Source organism: Esox lucius, chromosome 13, assembly GCF_011004845.1.
Source record: "Esox lucius isolate fEsoLuc1 chromosome 13, fEsoLuc1.pri, whole genome shotgun sequence".
Taxonomy (NCBI): domain Eukaryota; kingdom Metazoa; phylum Chordata; class Actinopteri; order Esociformes; family Esocidae; genus Esox; species Esox lucius.
In genome coordinates this window covers 33,340,028-33,365,886 of record NC_047581.1, presented here as the reverse complement: position 1 = coordinate 33,365,886, position 25,859 = coordinate 33,340,028, and the positions used below count along the sequence as shown (strand labels likewise).

The following is a 25,859-nucleotide window of genomic DNA, read 5'->3' as shown; positions in this document are numbered from 1 at the left end:
TGTGTTTTACACTGCAGCCCCAGATCATTTCCAGTCAGTGCTGTTATCATGATTTCATTTGTGTTGCCATGATTTCAGCCTGTGGGGAACAAAGGCCCTCTCTTCTTCTGTAGACACTGTGCTAGCATGGGGCCGGTTTAAACAGGGCCCTCAGTGCCATGGTCATCACATGCTCTTTGGACCTAAGGTTTGGACTGTGATGAGGCCACAACACTGGCTGATTCACTTGCTCTCGTTTCTCTCTCTTTCTTTCAGTCTCTCTATCTCGGCCCAGGATGTTCTAGTGGTCTAGGCAGCAGCTTCTGGGTTCACATACACTGAGGTGGCTGGGGTTCTATTCTGACCTGACTGCCCTTTAAGCAGGAACTCCCTCCTTTATCTTTCGCCACGTCTCCGATCGATGTGTCATATACTTTCCTCACTATGTCACTATTAGGAAGTAACTGGTTTATTGTAATAAGAGGCTGTTCTTTAGGAGAATGAATGTGGTAAAAAGTAGCTGGAGAAACTGTAGGGTCCATATGAAATTTGACCTAGTGTCCAGTATAAAGAAGTTTTATGTTCTGTAAGGTGTCAAGAACATGACCAGTCCACAGGGAACCAGTGAGAATAAGTATAAACATTTATGTACTCAGTGTTGTTAGGTTTCTCTGGATGGGAATATCTGCAAAATAACTAAAATCAAATGACTTTCTCCAAAAATATTTTACATCCAAACGCGCGACAAGGACACTGTGCATTTGACAACTTTCCTTTCATTTGGTTGAAATGGTCTCACCGCTGGAGAGAAATTCATAGCAATCTAAACCGTATAACTCGCCCACATATAACTAGTCATTAGTGTTACTAGCCCACATATAACTAGTCCTTGATTTCACTAGTCCACATTTAACTAGTCCTTAGTGTTGCTAGCCCATGCATAACTATTCCTTGATGTAACTCGCCCACATACAACTATTCATTAGTGTTACTAGCCCACGTATAACTAGTCCCAAGTACTTGATTCCACTAGCCCACATATAACTAGTCCCTAGTGTTACAAGCCCACGTATAACTCGTCCTTGATGAAACTAGCCCACATACTGTATAACTAGTCCTTAGTGTTACTAGCCCCTTAGCCCCATTTACAACCAATACAAATGTTTTTGCATTTGTGGCGCAGATAACATGTGAGCTGTGGTACAGTACATTACCATGTTTGTGAGCTGTGGTACATTACCATGTTTGGTATGCAACTTTGTTGAGCTAACCATTAAGCCATAAGGCACGGGTGGTGTTATAATTGGCTAATATATCACAGCTGTTCTTCAGTATGACTCATCAATTACCAGAATAATATTAGTCTCACCTTCCTCTGGCAGACTCATCAACAGAGGATAGAGAAGACAGTTGGACTGATGATGTAATCATTGTGAGACAGAGGGACAAAAGTGCCTAATAATGTAATCAGTGTGAGAAGGGAGGTCAGAGGAGCCTGTTAGACTGGTGATGTAATTATTGTGAGACAAGAGGACAGAGGCTCCAGTCGGACTGCAGATGTAATCATTGTGAGACACGAGGACAGAAGTGCCTTTTGAACTGCTGGTATAATCATTGTAAGACAAGAGGACAAAGCCTGTCAGACTGCTGATGTAATCATTGTGAGACACCAGGACAGAGTCTGTCAGACTGCTGATGTAATCATTGTGAGACACGAGGAGGCAAAAGGGTGGTTACAATTGCCCCCCAGTTCTCTTCCTCTGCCAGACAGCTACTGGGATAAACACATACCCCTACTTATTTCACATCTGTCTGGCCCTGTCTGGCAGACTTGCTCTCAGAGGGCTGTAATACACCCCAGGGCCTCTGATGTCACTAATGCAGTCTGGAATTGCGTGTGAGTTCACAGTGGGCCACAGATACTCCGCCCTCTTCAGCCAGGTGCAAAATGCACTGTCAGTGATATTGCCTTGACCGTCAGACCAGGTTTGGTGCATTCAGCAGATGAATAATGAAATGGGTTCATAGCGTTTGTCTAGGAGAGGCGAACACTGTAGCAAAGCGGTGCCCTCAGTGGATGGACCGTGTTTCTGTTGCGAGGACCACCTCGATCAAGTGCGTGAAGCCGCGTTCCCATTGTGTGTCGCAGATTGAGCTGCAGCACAGAGGTGTGCTCAATAAGAGAAACCTTTTACGGAATCATGTATTGGTCTCTTAATTTTAACTCTTCTGTTCCTCACTCAAAACCTTCCTTTTTGACTTTTTTGGAAAGGAAAGAAAAAGATGCAGTGGTCTCTTCATTTTTTCCGGAACTGTGTATACATCCATATACATACATACATACATACATACATACATACATATACATATACATATATATGTAGAAAGTGAGATCGCAGCTATCTTTTTAATCATCTCACTGTACCACGGTCCAGAGTCACCAGGCATGCATGGTGTGTTTTCTTGACAATATGTACCTTTGATAAAACAGCCAACGTGCCTCTTTGACTGTCAATATTTTGATGCATGACGTGTATAATCCTGCTCTGACTTGGCTTAATGACATGGGCTCCATGACTGCACTTTGAACTTCGATAGCAGCCTGCCCAAGATGAGGACATAAACGAATAAAAGTCTGAGGGATTATGTGTACTATACGCTGATAGTACCTGATTCTTCTTGTGAATGTTTTTGTTATTGCGTCCTTGAACTCCCAAGATATCTTCAGGTGTGCCTTAATTGGTGCAAACTGTAGTGAAAACAAATCTTTCTCATAGGATAAATTCAAGTTAGTCTTTCCCTGTTTCGACCCGCTGTGTCGTAGAAACAGGGTTGTTTGGTTTCTAGTGAGTATACTCGAGATCTCTGGGTCTGTTGATAGAGGCTCACTTTCTGTTGATACTACACTACCCACAATTCCACTGACTGTTGTATTTACTACATACCGCAGCAATGGGATGACTCAGGGAGTAATGCCTCATCCTAGACAGGCTGTCAGCAGCCATACTGTTGGTCATTTAAACAGCGGACCACCATCTCATCCCAAATTACAGCCCATGATTTCACTCTTGTTTTGTTTCCAGTCTAAATCTGTCTGCCCACCACTTCCTCTGACAGACATCACATAATGTTCATGATGTGTTTTATTAGGGTGCTGTCCTTGGAATCCAACCATAGGTTGAACATTTACAGCCGGCGCCGGCGTGGACAGCACATTTGTCATGACCGCCGTTCCACTTTGTTATCCGGCACAGATTGTCTCTGTACGTTGCACTGTTAACAAAGCTATCAGGTCAGATGGACTGTGGCAGTCACAATGTCTTCGTTTTCTATGATCGTCTAACGCATACGGCTCGCAATCTGATAGAACGGGCTGGTGCTGAAAACAAAGGATATTGCTTTTCTAATTAAGTTAGTAATATTCCCTTATTCTATTCAATTACTTACTTCCATTACTATACATTAGGAAGACTTATGGTGGAAATAAAAAGAAAACCTAGCCCTTTTCAAGGCCTCTATGTGTCTTATTGAAGTTTACTGAGTCACCTGTGTGTGTGCTGTTTAGTTGTGATGCAATTGCATTTTTGTCTGACTCTTCAGAAACTGTTCCCACAGCCAGACTGAGACACTAGGGAGCCCTGCCACTGGACTGAGGAGTTTTGCAAGACCTCGCACACAATGTGTGCCTGCACGGAAACAGCCACAGACAAATTGTATACAGAGGGCATGCATCCTCATCCACGGACCCACATCCACGGACCCACATCCACGGACCCACATCCACCCTCATCCACGCCCCCACATTCACCCAAATCCACCCTCACCCACCCAAAGCCACGCATTACAACATTATTGTGCAGTGCCCCAGGGAGTAATGGGATGCGTTCAGTGAACTGAGTTGAACCCGAGTATTGAAGCTGGGTTAGAGTTGTGTGTTTTGACAGCTGGCGACCCCTCTGTGACACTAGTGTCAGCAATATCTTGGGTTTTGGCTCGGCGGTATTCTTCACAGTTTGTCTTCTCACGCTGAGAAGCCTGTCAGTCCAAACATGCAGCTGACATTCTCTTCTTCTGGTCGGGTGCAGGAATGGGGTTCTTTTCCACTGGCAACATTGCCAACAAGCTGAAACAGACCGAAACGTGTGACGTTTCACCGGAATTTGATTTGTCTGTGTCCCTCTGTGAGCTGGGAATGGCCCAGATGTTGGCTCTTTGTGTTATTATTCTTATTCCTTCATAAAGCACTGGGATGGATTATGCTTTCAGGCCTGAGTCTGGCAGGGTGTGTGTACTGTCCTTTGTGTGTTCCAGGTTGTAGAGTACACACACACACACACTGTCACAGAGCGAGAGAGTTTAATGCAAGGCCACACCAGAGCGCAGATTTTGGATAAGTGATGGAAAGCCCCCTTCCTTCCCTGTGTCCCGTCCCTGTGGTAGAGAGGCTTGTCCCCTCCCCTGTGGGAGTCCACCCCAGACCACAGCCAGGAATGTGCTTACACTGGTGGAAACAAAAATGGGAGGAGAGAGAGGCAGATGTGTGAGCGAGAGGTGATGGAGGACGTGTGAGATTGAGAGAGAGAAGGAAAGAGCATGAGGAGAGTGAGAGAGAGGAAAAAAAACGGTCAAACCAAAATGACAGACTTACTGACACAAAGGGTTGCAGGGCGGAGTTGGAAACAGAGATGAGAACAGGGGGAGAGATAGATGAGAACAGGGGGAGAGAGAGATGAGAACAGGGGGAGAGAGAGATGAGAAGAGGGAGAGAGAGAGACATGAGAACAAGGAGAGAGAGAGAGAGAGATGAGAACAGGGGGAGAGAGAGATGAGAACAGGGGGAGAGAGAGATGAGAAGAGGGAGAGAGAGAGATGAGAAGAGGGAGAGTGATAGACAAGAGAACAAGGAGAGAGAGAGAGATGAGAACAGGGGGAGAGAGAGAGAGAGAGAGAGAGAGATGAGAACAGGGGGAGAGAAACATGAGAACAGGGAGAGACATGAGAACACTGGGGGAGAGAGACAAGAACAGGGAGAGCGGACGATGTGATGGATATGGCACCTAACTGTTGGCTGTTTGCTTAGCCCTCGGCCCGTGGCCTGTGTTTCTTGCCCAGTTGTGAAGTGGACAGTACAGTTCGGCCTGGAACTCAGCGCCCCACTGGAATGCACTCGATTCACTGCATACTGGCTGCCCTGTGTTCGGCTAGCCGATACCGGATCTTTCAGTCACCTTCTTGCTTCCTCACCAATTCTTTGTTTCACTCTGCTCAAACCGTGACACATTACGCCCCCCACCCTGTGAGTCACAGTGTGCCTTTGTCAGTCTCCATATACGGCCGGCAGCACACCCAGATGGAGAGTGGAGATCAAAGGATCACACTGTTGTTCAAAACCAATGGTAATGGAGCTCTATTAGGCTGGCTGGCTCTAGCTAGCGAGCTACGACACAGCCTCTGTGGAACACTCTGTTCTAAAGCTTTGTCAGACACTATTGGTAACATGCCCATGCAAATGTCAGATCTCTTCTCCTCTTTGTGTGTGTGTGTGTGTGTGGCGGGGGGGGGGGGCTGTCATCTTGCTACTGTTTTTCTAGGATCACACTTTTAATTGTTGAGTGAGGTTTGTGAATGTTGCCATTAGGTTAACGTATGCTTGAGCACTTCACATTAACATTATCACAACTATGATGCCCATGAACAATTTCATACTGTGGTAAGCACAATCCTTACAGTTCCAGATTTTTCTCTCAGTACAGTATAAAGTCAAAGGATGAGGTGATTTTATCCAACAATGACCACTCCAGCTGTATATAATTTAATTAAATTACATGATCTTGTGTCATTTTTGCCCTCACTAACGGTTTCACTATTGATGTATGGGAGAGTAGTTCTGGGTGACTGTGCTGTATGGGAGAGTAGTTCTGGGTGACTGTGCTGTATGGGAGAGTAGTTCTGGGTGACTGTGCTGTATGGGAGAGTAGTTCTGGGTGACTGTGCTGTATGGGAGAGTAGTTCTGGGTGACTGTGCTGTATGGGAGAGTAGTTCTGGGTGACTGTGCTGTATGGGAGAGTAGTTCTGGGTGACTGTGCTGTATGGGAGAGTAGTTCTGGGTGACTGTGCTGTATGTGTTTCAGCCTAACTCTGCCCTGTTGTTTAATGTGTTTCAGCCTAACTCTGCCCTGTTGTTTAATGTGTTTCAGCCTAACTCTGCCCTGTTGTTTAATGTGTTTCAGCCTAACTCTGCCCTGTTGTTTAATGTGTTTCAGCCTAACTCTGCCCTGTTGTTTAATGTGTTTCAGCCTAACTCTGCCCTGTTGTTTAATGTGTTTCAGCCTAACTCTGCCCTGTTGTTTAATGTGTTTCAGCCTAACTCTGCCCTGTTGTTTAATGTGTTTCAGCCTAACTCTGCCCTGTTGTTTAATGTGTTTCAGCCTAACTCTGCCCTGTTGTTTAATGTGTTTCAGCCTAACTCTGCCCTGTTGTTTAATGTGTTTCAGCCTAACTCTGCCCTGTTGTTTAATGTGTTTCAGCCTAACCCTGCCCTGTTGTTTAATGTGTTTCAGCCTAACTCTGCCCTGTTGTTTAATGTGTTTCAGCCTAACTCTGCCCTGTTGTTTAATGTGTTTCAATCTAACTCTGCCCTGTTGTTTAATGTGTTTCAGCCTAACTCTGCCCTGTTGTGTTTTAGAGGTGCCCATGGTGCTCTACCTGTTTGCCCTTGTGACCTTGGTGTGGCTGTGGGCGGGGCTTCATATGGGATACAGATACCAGTGGATGCTCATCCTCTACGTCATCTTCAACCTCCTGCTGGTAAGCGCTCTTCATCATCGTCATCATCATTGTGTGTGTATGTCACTCAGAAGTACTTGTTTCCTAAGTGTTACACAGCAACAGAGAGTAAGTCACACTTATGTAAGTGTTACACAGCAATAGAGAGTAAGCCACACTTATGTAAGTGTTGCACAGCAACAGAGAGTAAGTCACACTTATGTAAGTGTTACAACAGAGTGCCTACTATCTTCTAGCTACCTGAGAGTCAAGATGTCCTAAGAACGTGTCTGTGTGCTGAAGAACCTCAATCTCCTAGCTCATAAGAATATCTCTGAAGGCCTTGGCACTTTCCCCCTACTGTGTATTCAACCCTTTAACCACTGCAGTGTGTGTGTCTGTGCCTGTATGTGAGTGTATGTTTGTGTGTGTGTCTGTCTATGTGTGTCTGTCTCTCTGTATATGTATGTTTTTGTGCGTGTGTGTGTGTGTGCGTGTGTGTGCGTGTGTGTGCTTGCCTGATTGATGAAGGCTGTTTAAAGTTCACTTTGAAGCCAACCTTTTGATGTCTGGCCCAGGCAGAGTGGAAAAGCTCTTGAGTGAAGATAGCTGGAGTTTTATCATAGATACCATATCTCCCAAGAGGGACATCTCCCAGGCCCCCCCGCCCCACCCTGACGATACGCTCACTCCAGATTTGGAATGAAAATCAGAGATGGTCTGGGACGAGGCTGGGCCATTCCCAATATATAAGAGAAATTATAAAATGACTATGGTGTTGCACTTACTTTCATCTCAATCAGAAAAAGCATTTTGAAATTACAGCTCGTTTCAAACACTACACCCCCCCCCCCCATTTCAGGGTACCAAGAGCATTGTGTCAATTGGCTTCACAGGTGTTTCTAGCAGAGAGGTCTGTTAACCCCGTCAATGCAGACCTGTGTTTAGGAGGTTGCCATGTAAACAAAGACTCCCCAGAGGTTACAGTGGCTGGACTGCAAGATGGAAAAACACTGGTTATCCAGTGTTGGCGTAGGCACTGTGGACCGATGAGTGATGGCAAGAGGAACGTGGCTTTCATCTCATCTGAGGACTATGGTGAATGAGGAGTCATGTTTTGGGCATTTATGGCTGCCTATGGGCCTAGCTTACTTGGCTTCATTGATGATGTCAAAAATGTAAGCCACTGCACAGCACGGATTATTGTTTCCTGTCGTTCTTGGACAGGTGCTGTTCTGTCTTACCAAAAGAGAAAACTATAAAGAGAATAACTTATCACTTGGTTTTTCTTCCTCCTTTTCCCCATGTTTACAACCACATTGCACTCGCACCGTCACAGAATAATCCATCACCAACTTTAGTTTTTCCTTTTTCACTCTGTTTGGATCGCTCCCTTTTTCTTTTGCTACACTTGTCCCGGGATAAGCCAGGGCAGGCACGAGGGAGAGCCTGGTCCTTTGGGGTAAACACTGGAGCTCCAGGATAGACTCTGCGCCTTGAAGGGACAGATTGCCGGGTAGTAACAGCATTCAGCAAGATGATGTCTTACCAGGCAACCGGTCAGTCAAGTGGAGTCTAGCCGTGCCCAGGAGAGGGAACTCTGGAGAGCTTTGCCTGAGACGTACGACAGCAATCCGGAGGGTTGTCACAGTTTCCTTCTCCAATAGGAGTTGTATTTCGGGGACGAGCCGGTCTCTGAATATGAGAAGGTGATCGTAATCTCCCTTCTCATTGGGCACGCCCTCGAATGTGCTATGGCACTTTGGGACAGCGGTTCTGGGGAAAACCGGGCGTTTTCCCGGTTCATAGCTCAGTTTCGTGCTGTATTCGACAATCCCACAGAGGGCAGGGATGGGGGCGAGCAACTTTTATGTCTGAGGCAGGGTAACAGCAGGGTCCCTGAGTATGCCCTTGTGTTTTGGATGGTGGCGGCGTCCAGCGAATGGAACGAGCCGGCTCTTCGGACTGCCTTCCACAAGGGATTGTGGTCCAGATGGCACTGACATGCGTAAGTGGTTCCATGTCGCTGGACGCCATCATAGCCCGAGCAATTGCAATCAATGGGCAGCTCCGGGACTGCTTGGCGCGCCTTTCCCATGTCGTGCCCACTCGGAGGGAGCTGGAGCCAGAGCCTATGGAATTGGGAATCACCAGAACTCCCCCGCGGAAGAGAGAGAACCCTGGAGTCGTCAGGGGCTGTGCCTGTTCTGCGGGGAGAAGGGGCCTTTCCGGAAGGGACACTCCTGATGCAGAGCTGGAAATGGGTGAGTACCCCGACTGAGCAATTGGGCACAGAAGCAATCAATCAATCAGATTTCAAACTCTCCACCATGGCCAAGACCAAAGAGCTGTCCAAGGATGTCAGGGACAAGATTGTAAACCTACACAAGGTTGGAATGCGCTACAAGACCATCGCCAAGCCGCTCGGTGAGAAGGTGACAACAGTTGGTGCGATTATTCGCAAATGGAAGAAACACAAAAGAACTGTCAATCTCCCTCAGTCTGGGGCTCCATGCAAGATCTCACCTCGTGGAGTTGCAATGACCATGAGAATGATGAAGAATCAGCCCAGAACTACACTGGAGAATCTTGATCAATGATCTCAAGGCAGCTGGGACCATAGTCACTAAGAAAATAATTGGTTACACACTATGCCGTAAAGGAATGGGTAATCCAGCATGACAATGATCCAATGGCCAGTCCCAAAAACCATCAAAGAACTACAGAGGTTTATCGGGTTTACCAACTTTCAACGCCGGTACACCCAAGACCTCAGAACCATCACAGCGCCACTCACGTTGTTGTTTAAAGGTCAACCTACGCGGACAGGGCGTTCCTTGACCTGAAGGACAGGTTTACAATGGCACCACTTCTGAAACATCCAGACCCTCTCAAGGCCTTCACGTTTGAGGGGGACGCATCTGAGGTCAGGGTGGAGGTGGTCCTCTCCCAGCAGAACGGGTGGAGGTAGCTGGGGCTCCGGCGTACCAAGTAGAATCGATACTGGACTCTCGGCTACGGCAGGGTTGGGTCCACTACCTGGTGTGCCGGGCAAGGTACGGCCCAGAGGAACGCAGCTGGGTCCGGGCGGCAGACATCTATGATCCCTCCTTGACAGCTGATTTCCACACTCCCCCCGTCCTGACCGACCTGCTCCCCAACCTCAGGGTCACTCGGGGCGCTGGCAGGTGGCGGCGTCCAGAGCCACGCCTAGGAGGGGGGGGTACTGTAATGCGCCATCATGTGGCACTGCAGCTCCTCTTCCTATCCGGCACTCCACCTCGCCGGTGTACAAACCACCAACCGGAGAATGATGGCAGCAGCGCATCCTGAGGACGCAACTGTTTACACTCAGTCCTTTGTTCAGTATATATTGTGTTTGTTAGCCACTTCACAGCACAGATTATTGTTTCTTGTCGTTCCTGGACGTGAGGTGCTGTTCTGAATTACCAGAAGAGAAAAGACAATAACCGTTATCACTTGGTTTTTGTATCTGTTTCCGTTTTGCCAAATATTTACGCACACAATGCATCAGCAAATATTTATGCAAAGCTTTGTGATCTACAGGGTTGTTCCTAGGATAAGATAAATGTTATCATCAGATATTTAACTTAATGATCTACATCTTTATGATCCTAAGACAGGATAACATTTTATTGTCAGATACACACAAGCATTATCTTCTTTTGAAACCCACTTTTCAAAACAAGATAACGCTCTTCTTTGACGGAAGATGTATCACTTGCTAGATGTGAACCGATCGCAAACATAAAGCAAGCAGAAACAGAGTCATAGCATTCAACCAACACAATTAGTAAGTTAGCTAGCTGTACTGGCCTGCAACACAATTGTTGTTTCAGACAAGTCCTTGTGAATGTCTCTGCTTGCTGTGACTTTCCTCCATACGTCATCTGTCCATTAAGGGTGTCACGCAGGCCCGTGCAGTGCTATGTAGCGCCCATGTGTGAAAGACGATATAAGCAGTGAAGTCCACCCCCTGTAATGGCTGCAGACATGACGTCATGGCGGCGGTTGGCCTAACTACGGCAACACCCAGAAGCCCATGCCATCCAAATATTTCCTGCGCTGTGAGGTAATCCAGTCAGCTGACCAATGGACCAACGGTATCACAGCCACACATCATTTATAGCTTCCCCTGCTACAAAAAGCTCTACGAATTCCCTGAAGGTAAAGTGTTCAAGTGAAAAGTCCTTTGGTTCATTTTTCCTGATTGCATCTCTCCGCTTTGACCCTCCCTGGCTGCCTCCAGATGTCTCCCTCGTGCTCCAACACATCGCTGAAATAATCAGCGGCATCATCCCTGGGGAGTAAGACCAGAACACAGTTGAGAAGTGCTTCTGTTCCTGGCAGAGAAACTCCCCAGCCCCCAAGCGGCTTGGACTGAGATGTAGAGATTACAGTGAACAATAACGGTTGTCTCCAGGGATTGTTCTCTGAAAACTGGAAGAACTGAGCTGGAACTGATCGTTCCCTTTTCCACAGGTAATGAGGTCTAATAAAAAAAACAGGTGTCCAAGAACATTGATTAGCTGCGGACGATCACATCTGTCCTAGATTTTCCACAGCACCGCCGTTACTGCGTTGATCCTGCTGTTATGAAAGTGGTACGATTAAGAGCCTGTTATTCTGCTTGGAGTACTTATGGATCAAAACCCATTTGTTCAGTGTTGAGAAGATGAGGAACATTGAGAGAGCTTGGGACTAAAAAGTTCTGTCTGCAAACAGTGCACGAAAACAACTATGTTAGCAGTTGCCAGTTTCCTCGATTGAACAGGGTTTCAAGTCCTCAGCAATATTCTGTACATTCCCTGATGTGTACCCTTTATGTACAGAAATCCACTGAGGTAGCCTACAATGCGCAAGAACAGTGCTAACCAACCGCTAACCTGGACATATGAAACCTGGCCAACAGCTGCTTAGTGAAGAATAGGCCTTTTTCAAGTGGTGCTGGTGTGGTTGGAAGCGGTTAGGCGAAATCATAAAACAATAGCATCAGATCGGCATAGGATAACAATGTGTGCAAACACACACACACACAAACACACACAGGCGCTGTGTGCTGTAACATCTTTATTAGGATAATGATTTTCAGCATTCAGCTGTTGTGTGAACGGCTGCTTAACAGCCCTTTGCAGTCAAAGCATCTCCCATGAAAACAACATGGAAAATTCTCCTAATGGAAAATGTAACCATGTGAGGGAAATAATACAAAACAACCTGGACGGGCACCCAACCGCAATGTGTACAACAACTCAGAGGAACAAGCTGCATTAGCCCTTCCCAATGAGCTACATGTACAAATAGATTTATGGATGCAAAATCAGAAAAGCTCATTGTGCAACACGGAAGGAAATGGCCTATATTATGAAACCTAATGAAATTTGTTTCATGTGCGCCACATCTACTGCAGCTGTAACTCTGTGCTCTATAATTCCGATCTCTTAAATAAACCCTCATTCGATTTGGTGATGACAAGGCATTTGCAGATCCTGTGACTAAAAGGTTCTATCTGCAATTTGTGTTTTTGTTTTGTTCAGTTCAGGACTCTCCACCTCATCCACACTCTTAACTATCTCAATTCATGTTGTTACAACCCCGATGCAAAAAAGATGGGACACTGTTTAAAATGTGTAAATCATTTAAACCCAATATTCTGAAAATAGTACATATCAAATGTTGAAACTGAGAAATGTTGTTTCTTGATAAATAAATGCCCACTTCATCTCACAACTGACATCTCACAATTAAATAAAATTTCAACTAAATATAGGGATAAATAATTTGCACATCATTACATTCTGTTTTAATTTGCATTTTACACAGCGTCCCAGTTTTATTTGGAAACAGTTGTTGTACACTCACAAGAATACAAACTAAAGAACTCCAGATGCCGACAAACCAACATGGGCTGAATCTTAAAAGTCAGTTATCTCAGAATCACCTAATTGCAGAGATTTACTAAATGTCTGGTTCAAGAGGGTCAACAAAACCACCATCTACCATGTTGTCCTACCTGTAGTCATGATTACACTGCTTTACTAGTAAACCACCATCTACCATGTTGTCCTACCTGTAGTCATGATTACACTGCTTTACTAGTAATGTACTGTGTCTTTAGTGTTGTGTTCCCTCACATAAGGACTAACATCACAGCCAGTGTGGCATCATGGGATAAATACAGCATCCAGCTCGAGTCGCTATCTCCCTGTACAGACCCACTGCTGCGTTGGTCTAATGACTCAAGGAGGAACGACAGATCACTGCTACAGTAGAACACTGCATCCCAGATCACATCCTCTGGTCGGCATACAGCCGCGCTACATATGCAAAGGCCCCATAGGGCAGCTATGTGTAGGGAAGGGGGGGTATATTTTGGATGCATTGCCCCCCCCCCCCCCCAAAGATACTTTTGGCAATGATGATCAAAAAAGATAGTGGAAAAAAGGGAATTTATCAGTTTGACGATGAATTCTGAATCTGGACACCAGAAAATTTGTCACGATTATCAACACCCATGCTGTGAGTACTTCTTGAACCCTCCTAATCAGAAGATAATTCTGTTCGGCTCTATGACCTGCTCCTGGTGGCCGAGTATTGATCTCTGTGTTCCTACACTGGAACCTTTGTGACTCGCCACGTTACTCAACGCAACCGCGGGCTCCACTTTGTAGACTGGATCGTTATTGATAGATTGCTCCCGCGGCTGGAGCAGACCATGGTGTCCTACAGGCCTATACTGCTGCTCGTTCACTCTCACTATCTCCGTACACCGGACCTTTCACCCTCTGTCTTTATCTCTCTGTCACTCTCGTGTTCATTATCACTGTCGTTCTTCTGTCACCCCCTCTCTCACCTCTCCTCCATCTTCAGCTGAGTGTGCCGGGGCATCTGCTTTGGGCTCTGCTGTGTTCGTTGTCATGAATTAGAGGAGGCTAATTGAATTCCCACTGCTAAGTTTATTTCTAGCTGTGTCTGCTCTGTGCCAGTAAAGAGCCGTGTATATTATTAGCTCACAAACAGAGACTCCTTCTTTGAACAATGAAACAGTCCAGGTGACCCCCACAATTAAATTTAACCCCTCACTTCCTGAACAGCCACACTGCGACTGTAAGGACATCCATCTTAATGCTAGTTCTGTGAGACGGCAACCTCCATGGTGTCACCCCACGGACAAACCCCAGGACACGTCGCTAGGAGGCGTGCGGTAGAGAGGCCAATGACCTGTGGTTCGTGATGAGCATCTACATGTTTTACATTGTGGTCGTGGAGGAGACTTACGGTACCTCTCTGTACATGTCTGTACCTCGTTACCTCTGCACCTCTCTGTGCCTCGGTACCTCTTCCGTTCTTCCCTTTTCTACCTGGTTCCCATGGTAGTGCCTGGTCAGTGATCTAACCTCTTCCAGTAACCCTCTGTCACACACACGCCACACGCACACTCGTGGCATCATCGAGGCCCCGGAGCAGGGAACACTTGCATAATGGCGGGCGGGTAATAAAGCATGTTCCTGTGGCTGCGCTGGCTGGCCCTTAACTATCTGTACTAATCACCCTAAAGACTGTTATGATGAGGCTGCTCACTCTATCAGACACTACACACACACAAACACACACACCCACCCCACAGTCAACACCACACACACACACTCTTGTCAGACACCACACACACACACACACTCACTGTTAGGCTATAAAGACAGTGATTATACGTCTGGTGTGTCCATTTCAACGTGTACTTTTCCCCACTTACCAGATAATGTTCCCTATATACACCAATAACCAGGAAGCTACGGCTGGGATCCACTTAAAACCAAACGGAGCTTGTTTATTTGTTCCTTTAAATGTCCACGCAGTGTTCCACGGAAGATACAGTATCTGTAGTGTAATGATGATAGCCCACCTGTTTGGAGAGCACCTCTCTCTTTGGATGGGCCTCTGTAATCTTTCTGAGCTAAACTGAAAGGGACTGGGTCTACATTTAGAAAGATGCTGACACGCTGGAATGGTTTCTTTTAATGGCGACTTCCAATTCTAGGACACTTGGTGGTCTTTTGTTGTCCTTTGCATTGATGTGTCAGTCTGCGTGTGTGTGCATGAGTGTGCATGTGTGTGCATGTGTGTGCATGTGTGTGCATGTGTGTGCATGTGTGTGCGTGTGTGTGCATGTGTGTGCATGTGTGTGCATGTGTGTGCGTGTGTGTGCGTGTGTGTGCGTGTGTGTGCGTGTGTGTGCATGTGTGTGCATGTGTGTGCATGTGTGTGCATGTGTGTGTGTGTGTTTGTGTGCCGTAATACTGTATACGTGTACCACTCCATCTTCGGTTGCAGTAATTCTGTCCGGCCCGGCCGGTGTTGTGAGATGTCCGCAGGGCATGTGGTATTTCCCAGCAGTCTGAGCTGCGGTAGTTCACACCGAGCTGTCTGTATACACAGACAATGTGAGGCAGCTACCAGGATGCTTCGGACTGACGGTGATGTCATGCCCAAGGGGACGATGCCATCGTGCTCAGTCGGTCCACGCGGTCCCTGTGCATTGTGGCGAACATTCGGCATAAATGCGCTCCTCATAGCCCAGTGTGGAGAACGCGTTACCGCTACCGATCAAGCTCCAACCCGACGCAGACTCATTAGCTCACAAAAAGACGTGTCTGTGAGGGTGAAATCGTCTGTATGTGTGACGGAGGCTGCGCATTTTCCAAATGACCTAACACTTGCCCTCTGCCCTCTCTGCTCTCCCCTCAGGGCCTCTATGTGTTCGCGGTCTACTTCCTGATGCACAACCATGTGTGTTGGCCAGCAAAAGCCAGCTACACGGTGGAGATGAACGGGCACGGCGGCCCAGACTCGGGGTACCAGGGAGGGGGCAGCACCACAATAGGAGGGGAGATCAACAAGTCCACACAGAACCTCATCAGTGCCATGGAGGAGGTAGACTCACACACGTACCTCCTCTTCGCTCCTCTCTACCCCAGCTCCCCCTTTCTTTCTTCACTCCCCTCTCCCCTGTCCTCTCCTTTTCCCCATTTCTCTCTCCTCTCTTGTCCCCTATCCTTTCCCCTCTCTCCTCCGTCCCATTGCCCCGCTATCCCAGCGTTTGACCGGTCATCTTCTTACTTGCACCTGTGTCACCTCAGCTGATCTTCAAAGGGGAATACAGTGTCCCTCCACTCTGTTTGCTCACATCAATACTGATTACAGTCAGAGGCCGTTACGCAACTAGCCTGTGTTTGAGAGAAGCCATACGGAGAAGTCCGCTCAACTGATACCCCACGAGTAACCAATGGACCTAAAAGCTCTCAATGTCAACTCCTGTCAGCTTTTACAGTCTACCCGGCACCCTGGACAGCTGATGAGACTGTGGGTTTACACAACCAAGGAATATATGCACAAACTGTTGGAAATCATCTCAGGGATGCTCTCCGACATGCTAGTAATCCTCACCAGGGTCTGACAGCACTCAGGAGTCATAACCAACTTCAGTGGGCAAATGCTCTCCTTCAATGTCCACTGGCATGCTGGAGAACAGTTTTCTTCACTGATGAATCCAGGGTTTCAACTGTGCTGGGCAGTAACATAGTAAACAGAAAAAAATTATATTCTGCATTAATATTTTAGTTTTTATTTGAAATGGTTTTGTTGGCATGCAAAGTATAAAAGTCTAAAGTAAAAAGAATACATAAAATATTTTAATCTGAAATTCCAAGTGAGTGGAAAAAGGGGAACAATTATTTGATTCCCTGCTGGTTTTGTATGTCTGCCCACTGACAAAGGAATGATCAGTCTATCATTTTAATGGTAGGTTTATTTGAACAGTGAGACAGAATAACAAAAAAAAATCCAGAAAAACACGTCGAAAATGTTATAAATTGATTTGAGGAGCACTCTTAAAGGGAGTGCTCCTAATCAATCAAATGTATCAATCAAATGTATTTATAAAGCCCTTTTTACATCAGAAGATGTCACAAAGTGCTTTTACAAAATAACTGGCCTAAAACCCCAAGGAGCAAACAAGAGTAGTGTTGAATTTCAGTGGCTAGGAAAAACTCCCTAAGAATGCCAAAATGTAGGAAGAAGCCTAGAGAGGACCCAGGCTCAGAGGGGTGACCAGTCCTCTTCGGGCTGTTCCAGGTGAACGTATTAAGATTACAATTGTAATAATTAATAAATGCATGTGGGCTGAGTCTAGAGTCAATTTAAACTTAGTCCAGGTCGGAAGCAGCTGAAATCGTCAGGCATCGTCTCGATCTGCAACACAACCAGAAGGACTCTGGACATGGACAGCAACGGGTCCCCCAAGCCAGGTAAATGTGGGCCAGGACCTCATGCCCTCCTAAGTTCAAAAAGGGAGGAGACTGGGAAAATTCAGCTTGTTACCTGTATAAAAGACACCTGTCCACAGAAGCAATCAATCAATCAGATTCCAAACTCTCCACCACGGCCAAGAGCTGTCCAAGGATGTCAGGTTCAAGATTGTAGACCTACACAAGGCTGGAATGGGCTACAAGACCATCGCCAAGCAGCTTGGTGAGAAGGTGACAACAGTTGGTGCGATTATTCGCAAATGGAAGAAACACAAAAGAACTGTCAATCTCCCTCAGTCTGGGGCTCCATGCAAGATCTCACCTCGTGGAGTTGCAATGACCATGAGAATGATGAAGAATCCGCCCAGAACTACACGGGAGGATCTTGTCAATGATCTCAAGGCAGCTGGGACAATAGTCTCCAAGATTGGTAACACACTGCGCCGTGAAGGAATGAAAACCTGCAACACCCGCAAGGTCCCCCTGCTCAAGAAAGCACATGTACAGGCCCGTCTGAAGTTTGCCAATGAACATCTGAATGATTCAGAGGAGAACTGGGTGTTGTGGTCAGACAAGACCAAAATCGAGCTCTTTGGCATCAACACAACTCGCGGTGTTTGGAGGAGGAGAAATGCTGCCTATGACCCAAGAACACCATCCCCACCGTCAAACATGGAGGTGGAAACATTATGCTTTGAAGATGTTTTTCTGCTAAGAGGACATTGAAAATGGGTCATGAATGGGTAATCCAGCATGACAATGACCCAAAACACATGCCCAAGGCAACAAAGGAGTGGCTCAAGAAGAACCACATTAATGTCCTGGAGTGGCCTAGCCAGTCTCCAGACCTTAATCCCATAGAAAATCTGTGGAGGGAGTTGAAGGTTTGAGTTGCCAAATGTCAGCCTCGAAACCTTAATGACTTGGAGAAGATCTGCAAAGAGGAGTGGGACAAAATCCCTCCTGAGATGTGCGCAAACCTGTTGGCCAACTACAAGAAACATCTGACCTCTGTGATTGCCAACAAGGGTTTTGCCACCAAGTACTAAGTCATGTTTTGCAGAGGGGTCGAATACTTATTTACCTCATTAAAATGCAAATCAATTTATAACATTTTCGACATGTTTTTCTGGATTTTTTTGTTGTTATTCTGTCTCTCACTGTTCAAATAAACCTACCATTAAAATGGTAGATTGATAATTTCTTTGTCAGTTGGCAAATGTACAAAATCAGCAGGGGAGCAAATATTTTTTCCCCCTCACTGTATCAGTCTATACATATCTGTCCATCTCTGGAGAAAGAAAAGCATTCATCAGTGCATCAGGCTAATATTTGCATATTTTAGTGTGCTTTTGAATAAGACCCCGAGCCAGCGACCTCCATCTCACCCCTCAACCCCCTCATGATCCCCTGTCCTGCATTAACCCTGTGGGCAGCTTTGGCAACAAACTCTGTGTGACCCCCCCATGTTTCAGACATGATTACACAGCTGACAGGTCCGTTCTGTGATGTCCAGGGCCGACTGGGTGCCGGAAAGGGGACCGGTGTATGTGTCATTGCATTAATCATGGAGATTCAGTTGACCGGTTTTTGCGCTCGTCTCTGGCTGGTGTTGTTTCTTCGGACGTGAAGACGTGAGGGAACACCCACTGTGCCTTTCAAATGGTCCATATGCTCCGGCATGAAATGCAGTATAGTGACGTGACCCCTTAGGTCTTTGTTAATGGCGTGTCCAGTCAATAAGTGTGTGTGTGTGTGTGTCAGGTGTCTGCCGACTGGGAGCGTGCGTCCCTGCGTCCGGACAGCCAACCCAGCAGCGTGTTCAAACAGAGCCCCCCTAGCGGAGCCAACGGGGGCTTCATCAACACGGACCTGGTGGCCGACGAGGAGTCCCAGGAGTTCGATGACCTCATATTTGCCTTAAAGACGGGTAAGAATCAATATGGGTCCCAAAATAGCCCCCTCTGGCCTACATTGTCTGCACCGTTTTCAACCAGGTAACATGTAGTGAGTCCCAAAGGACTCTGGTCTGAAGAAGTGCACTGGGGAGTAGGGTGTCATTTGTGCACTACAACTGGTAGTGTACACTACCAGTTCTCCTGGACATCGGACAGTAGCCTGTGCAAAGCCAGTCAATGTCCAGAGTTTATCGTCACCAATATGATGTTAATAATTATCAATGCGGTGTCTACAAATGCAATTTAGCCAGTGTGTGTGTGTGTGTGTGTGTGTGTGCGCGGTATGTCCGCATGACGCCAGTGTCCACCATGCTGACAGGCAGTCATTCTGCTGCTCCTACTTAACCGTCGGTCCGCGCTGCATTAGTCCTGCAGTCGGCTGTATGAACCATTTCTCCTCAGCCATCAATGTTTAATGAGATAAAGGCCTAACTGCCAGCTCATACAGTATATCACCACTCCGTTCTCAACACCCCCCCCCCCCCCCATTCATAAGTCAATGAGTAATGTCAGAACGCCGTCTGAATAACCTGCAGTGGAGCCGGCAGAACATGTGAAGTAGTGCTCCGAGCATTAATTTCTCTAGGATGTATTGGTGCCCTGGTCAGGAGCTCTGCAATTGAAATAAAATTGGGTGCTTTCAAGACAATCCAATAATGGGGATATCTGTGGGTTTTGTATAGTGTTAAAGCCTGGGTGCTGAGAGTTAAGAGTTAAGTTACTGTGATTGTTTTCAGCTAAACTTGCTCCAAAGGAAGGAAAAATTGCTCTTCATCTCAAGAACCATTTGAGGAACATTTTTCATTATTTTCCCAATTACTGAGTATTATTTCAAACTCACAGTGCAGAAGTATCAAGAAAACAGTGAAATCACATTTTGTCTGCCCTGAGATTTAAAAGTTGACAAAGCAGACTGCGTTCAGAGTCATGTAATGTTTACTGTAATCTCATGCTTGATATGTGCTTTCATTACGCATGGTTGGATTCTGTAGACAGAACCTGTTAACCTTTCAGCTCTCTCACCAATTAAAATGTCTGCTCATATAAATTCTCCCCAAGGAGAGATGTGTCGTATGACTCGCCTTTTATCCCAGGCCTGGTAGACTTGTCCATATCGTGGAAAGAACTATGGCCGGCATTTGACCCTCTCGATGACCAGCCGGTCCCCAGGCTAATTCGGCAGGACGGTGCTAGCCGAACCCCAGGGAGAATGCAGCAAAGACATGTCCATGTCAAATCTCTGAAAGAAACACTGTCCAAACGCTGTGGTGACATTGAATGAAAAGTCCCCCTGGTGGCAGTGAGTGCAGACGGAGTCAGAAGTGAAAGTGAAAGCGTATTGGGTAGGGTCATCTTACCGTATATAAAATCCTCTGGGTTGTGTGTGGTTGTTGGCTGCATGTTCTTGCATGTGCACTGTAAGATTATAGGCAGTATTGAAATTTTGTAGATCTCATCAATTGGTTAAACAAAATTCAAAAGCAAAAAGACATTTTAACCATAAATATTTGAACCTGTGACTGCTATGTAAACCTGAAGTGATTCTGCTACTTTTATTTTTAAGGTGAAACAATATGATTTTCTGACCAGAAGATGCCACACTAATCTAGTAACCTTGTTTATATCTATTTATAGAGTGCCTTTGGACGCCTTTACTTTATGTGGTGTTCTCTCATTTCTGTAGAGAAGCTCTGAAGCTATGTTAGATTGGCCATTGGGTTCCTGGTTACCTCCCTAACAAGGTCCTTAATAGAAAGTGGCCTTTGCTATACAGTCCCCTAGACGCTGGAACAGCCTACCACAAAATGTCTGAGACGCTACGTCTGTGCATTCTTGTAAATCTTACCTAAAAACTGTCTTTTACTAATATTTTATCATTGTGGTTTTATATTTTGTTTATTCTTTTTAGTTTAAATAATATATGTTTTATATAGTTTTTAATTATTATTTTAAATTAACAGTTAGGTCCAGAAATATTGGGACACAGACAATTTTGGATCTGGACACCACCACAATGGATTTGAAATGAAAAAACCGAGATGCAATTAAAGTGCAGACTTTCAGTTTTAATTCAACATTTAGGAATTGCAACCATTTTCATACACAGTCCCCTTATTTCATGTAATTGAACAAATTAACACAAGCGTAAATAAAATGTTCATTTTTAATACTTTGTACAGAATCCTTTGCAGGCAATGACGGCTTGAAGTCTGGAAACCATGGACATCATCAAATGCTGAGTTTCCTCCTTTGTGATGCTTTGCCAGGCCTTTACAGCAGCTGCCTTCAGTTATTTTTGGTTCAAGGATCTTTCTGTCTTAAGTTGTCTTCAACAAGTGAAATGCATGTTCAATCGGGTAGAGATCAGGTGATTGACCAGGCCATTGCAGAATATTCCACTTCTTGACCTTAAAAAAAACTCCTGGGTTGCTTTTGCAGTAGGTTTTGGGTCATTGTCCACCTGTAAAGTGAAGCACCGTCCAATCAACTACGCTGAATTTGGCTGGATCCGAGCAGACAATATATCCCTATACACTTCAGAATTAATCCGGCTGCTTCGGTGTTCTGTCATTATTAAACACTAGTGATCCAGTGCCATTGGAAGCCATGCATGCCCATGCTATCCCACTGCCTCCACTGTGTTTTTCAGATGATGTGGTATGCTTCAGATCATGAGTCGTTGTAAGCCTTCTCCATACTAATTTCTTCCCATCATTCTGATACAGGTTGATCTTAGTTTCTATGTCCTAAGAACACGGTTCCAGAACTGGGCTGGCTTTTTTAGATGTTTTAGGCTAATCTGGCCTTTCTATTCTTAAGGCTTATAAAGGGTTTGCACCTTGTGGTGAACCCTCTGTATTTGCTCTCGTGAAGTCTTCTCTTTATGGAAGACTTGGATAATGATATGCCTACCTCCTGGAGAGTGTTCTTCACTTGGCTGGATGTTGTGAAGTGGTCTTTAACATGAAAAGGATCCTCCGTGGATATCCAGGCCTTTTTGTGTTGCAGAGCTCACCAGTGAGTTCTTTTTTTTTCAGAATGTTCCAATCTGTTGATTTGGCCACTCCTAATGTTCCTGCTATCTCCATGATGGATTTTTTTTTTTTTGCAGCCTGTTTCACTTGCAATTGAGAGCTCCTTTGACCGCATGTTGTGGGTTCACAGCAACCTTCCAAATGCGAATTCCACACCTGGAGTCAACTCCAGACCTTTTACCTGCTTAATTGATGAAGAATTAATGAAGGAATAGCCCACACATCTCCATGAAACAGCTTTTGAGTCAATTATCCAATTACTTTTGGTCCCTTCAAAAGAGGGGGTTACATATTAAAGAGGTGTAATTCCTAAACCCTTCCTCCAATTTGGATTTGAATACCCTCAAATTAAAGCTGAGAGACTGCTATTTAAGCCCATATTCATTATTTAACTGTAACTTGAATATACTTTGGTACACAGCTAAAATAACAGAACTTGGGTCAGTGTCCAATTATTTCCTGACTAAGTGTATTTCCATTTTTATTGTGTGTAAAGCACTTTGTGTACTTGTACTATAAAAGCGCTATACAAATAGTCATTATTATTTAAATAGTTACTTCGTTTGGGGGGATGACCAGATGTAGGAAGAGCCTGGGTGGTTCCAAACCTCTTTCATTTCACTGTGAAATCCAATGTGCTGCTGAGAACTTTCAATGCTTCAGCGATTGTTATAACCCTCCCCAGCTCCATTCACAATTCTCTGAGGACTTCATGTTTAGTTTTCTTGCTCTGACATGCACTGTGAAGTGTGGGACCTTGTATATACAGGTGTGTTCTTTTCTAAATCACGTCCAATTTATGTTGCCACAGCTGGACACTAATCAAGTTCTAGAGACCTCTCAAGGATGATTAAAAAAAACAGAATTCATCTTAGCTCAATTTGGAGTGCCTTGGCAAATGGTCTGAATCCTCCTTTATAGGACATATTTCAATTCATCATGTTCAATAAATTGGCACAAGTGTGTAAATATATGTTTTGGCTTTGTCATTATGGGATATTGTGTGTAGACTGAGCAAAAAATAGATATGTAATCAATTATGAATGAAGTCTATAACCGAACAAAATGTGGAGAAAGGGAAAGAGTCTGAAGACTTTCCGAAGGCACCGTATATTTATAGACATTTTTCAGACAGTTTCAGGATCCAGAGAGATGGAGAGAACACTAGAATCAGTCAGGCAGACAGTAAATCAGACAGGCAGTCAGTAAAACAGGCAGGCAGGCGTTTCATAAAACTGTCAGTCACTAAATGAATACGTCACGCTTCCAGCCAGTCAGTAAATCAGTGAGGCAGTCAGTCAGTGCGGCAGGTCGGTAGCAGCAGCAAACAGTGGTATTTTCAGTCCATTAAACGGTGAATTATTCACTATCCTCCCCACTAGTTATCTGTAACACACTGCTTTTACTGTGAATTACCAGCTTTTCACATCTTTCATCTTCGTGAATATGCTTCTTGAAATAGCAAATCTGATTCTGTTCTTCGAAATACGTTACAATGTCTTCATCCCAAACCACACCTTATTCTCTTAACGATGTACTAGTTTGACCTGAGCCCCATTGGCCCTATTCAAAAGAAGTTCCCTATTGGATATAGTAAATGTGGTTTCATTTGGAACGCTAACTCTTCGGGCCATTACCTTGCCACCCTGGATACCTTGCCACTCACCTCCACCTGCCACCCTGGACAAAGTGATGCGTTTCGACAATGTTGAAGCATCGCCACGTTACATAACGAGTTGCTTTGGTTGTTGCTCACCGGTCACACTTTTCACTCCGGACACCGTAGCAGGTGTCAACGTTGAAATCTTCACCACAAATAACTGACTTCACGCTTTGGTAATGAATAGCACATAGGCTAAGCACATAAGCAATGGCCCGCGTTATCCTAGCTCTTGTCCGGTAGTAACTATAGCCTGCCTCAGAACCAACAATATCAAAAAGTGGTGATTAACAGTGTGTGATATTTCTTCGTCTCCCTCTCTTCCTGCCAGGATCGGGCCTTAACATCAGCGACAACGAGTCGATCCAGGGGAGTCATGACGACGGTAGCACGGCCAACTCCCAGATCGTGGAGCTAAGACGCATCCCCATTGCCGACACGCACCTCTAATCCAGACGCGGTTTTATACCACAAAGAAAAACACTACAATATTTTTATATTTCTACCGCCTTTGCACTAAAACATCAACTTTTTTAATAGAAGAGTTTTTCGTTAGTCCCCCATTTGATGTCACGAAATCTGTTGCTGTTTTTATGTGTTTTTATATATATGAATATGTATAACTGTTTTACTAAATTAATGTGTGAATGTCCTTGACAGCGTTTTTGAAGCTGATTTAGATCTATCCTGGATGTAAATGTTGTTTTATAGTTTTAGGACACAAGCCAGCACCCTCAAACCTTCTAAGGTTTCTGTAACTTTGTTAATAAATATTTCAACAGCTATTTTACATAAGGCTGTCTTGATTCAATGAGTCCTCCCTGTGATTGCATTTACAGTGGCTGGCAGCAGTCTATGGTCAATGTCAGCAGTTTGAAATGAAGAGAGTAGTGCTTGTGTGAGAGTTGCTTAACCCAGGATGTGGAATGGCTGACTGGCCCTAGGGTCAGGCTGGGGGACATGGAACGTGGGCTGTTTTCTGAGGCAATATCACAAACCTGTTTTACACAGTCTAAGAATTCTAGCCGAGGGAACATTTCAGCGAGTGTAAACATTTCTGCATGTTTGCAGAAGTTGCGTGAGGCTAAGCTATATGACAGCAGGTCTCAAACCCTTTGAAGTGCTTTCCTGGAGACAGTTTAAGTCTAGTCCGGGACTAAAAATACATTGTCATGGAGTTTTTCCGTTGAGCTTGCTTTTTAGTCCAGGACTTGGATTAATCTGTCTGGTAAACTATGGGTATACTGTATGTTTTAGCTGGCATGATGAAGCAAGTTCGGGTACACTTTATTTTCACTGTTCAATAGTTAACCAGAATGTGATCTCAGGAGATCAAAAGAGGGCTCACCTGTGTATCCTTGTCTTTATAGCATTTGTTCCAGCGTCAGCAACACCAATGATGTCACCCTCAAGTAGCCAGTACAATTGACTTGCTGATCCCTCCTGGTTACCCGGTTCGAGTTGCCTGTTGAGCTAGTTAGAGATGTGATCCACCATGGTAAGCAGGAGGGATCCGCCAATGAAGTTGGAAGCCCACCCAGTTGACTACATTCAAATAAAGGGTGCCTTATTAGGCAATGTAAGCACAATGTAATTCTTTCCGCATGATGTCCTCAATTCATCTTTATAGTGTGTTCACTATTCATTTGTCATTGCAGCTTTGGCGCTAACCTTACACACAATTCACAGACACTTCCCGCCCCAAGAAAGATGTAATTTACCACTATGCCGTTCTCTTTGTAACCTATGCCCCCTTCGACACATCACTTTACACTCTGAACCCTGTCAACATTAATTGCTGTGACCTTTACACTTTGACCCCCTTCAACACTCATCACTGTTCCCTTTACACTCTGGTTAATTGAACCCCCATTCAATTACCCTCTGACCCCCCTCAGATGAATGCAGAACACAAGCTATGTCTCTGGTTAATTGCAGGGGTTGTGTGTTCATTCCCACAGGGGGCCAGCACAGGCAAGAATGTATGCATATACTCCTGTAGGTCGCTCTGGGGAAAACTGTAAATACTGTTAATAATGTAAATATTTATTCTATGAGAGAAGTCTCAGTTAGGGGCTTGTTTACTAAATTAGAAGTTCAGGAGATACAAGTGGAATGCACTGGAAGATGTTGCGGTGT

At 45.3% G+C, this 25,859-nt stretch overlaps 1 protein-coding gene across 2 annotated transcripts in view; it reads left to right on the top strand.

The window, feature by feature from the left end:
• adgrv1 (adhesion G protein-coupled receptor V1) overlaps nt 1-24,510 on the top strand; it is a 138,032-nt gene extending 113,522 nt beyond the window's left edge. For both annotated transcript variants that reach the window (XM_020052796.3, XM_034296435.1), the window contains 4 exons: nt 6,666-6,787; nt 15,509-15,694; nt 18,832-18,997; nt 24,052-24,510. In XM_020052796.3, the coding sequence (XP_019908355.3) occupies nt 6,666-6,787; nt 15,509-15,694; nt 18,832-18,997; nt 24,052-24,170 (593 nt within the window). In that variant the 3' untranslated portion in view covers nt 24,171-24,510. The remainder of the gene's footprint in view (nt 1-6,665; nt 6,788-15,508; nt 15,695-18,831; nt 18,998-24,051) is intronic.
• Nucleotides 24,511-25,859: the final 1,349 nt, after the last annotated feature.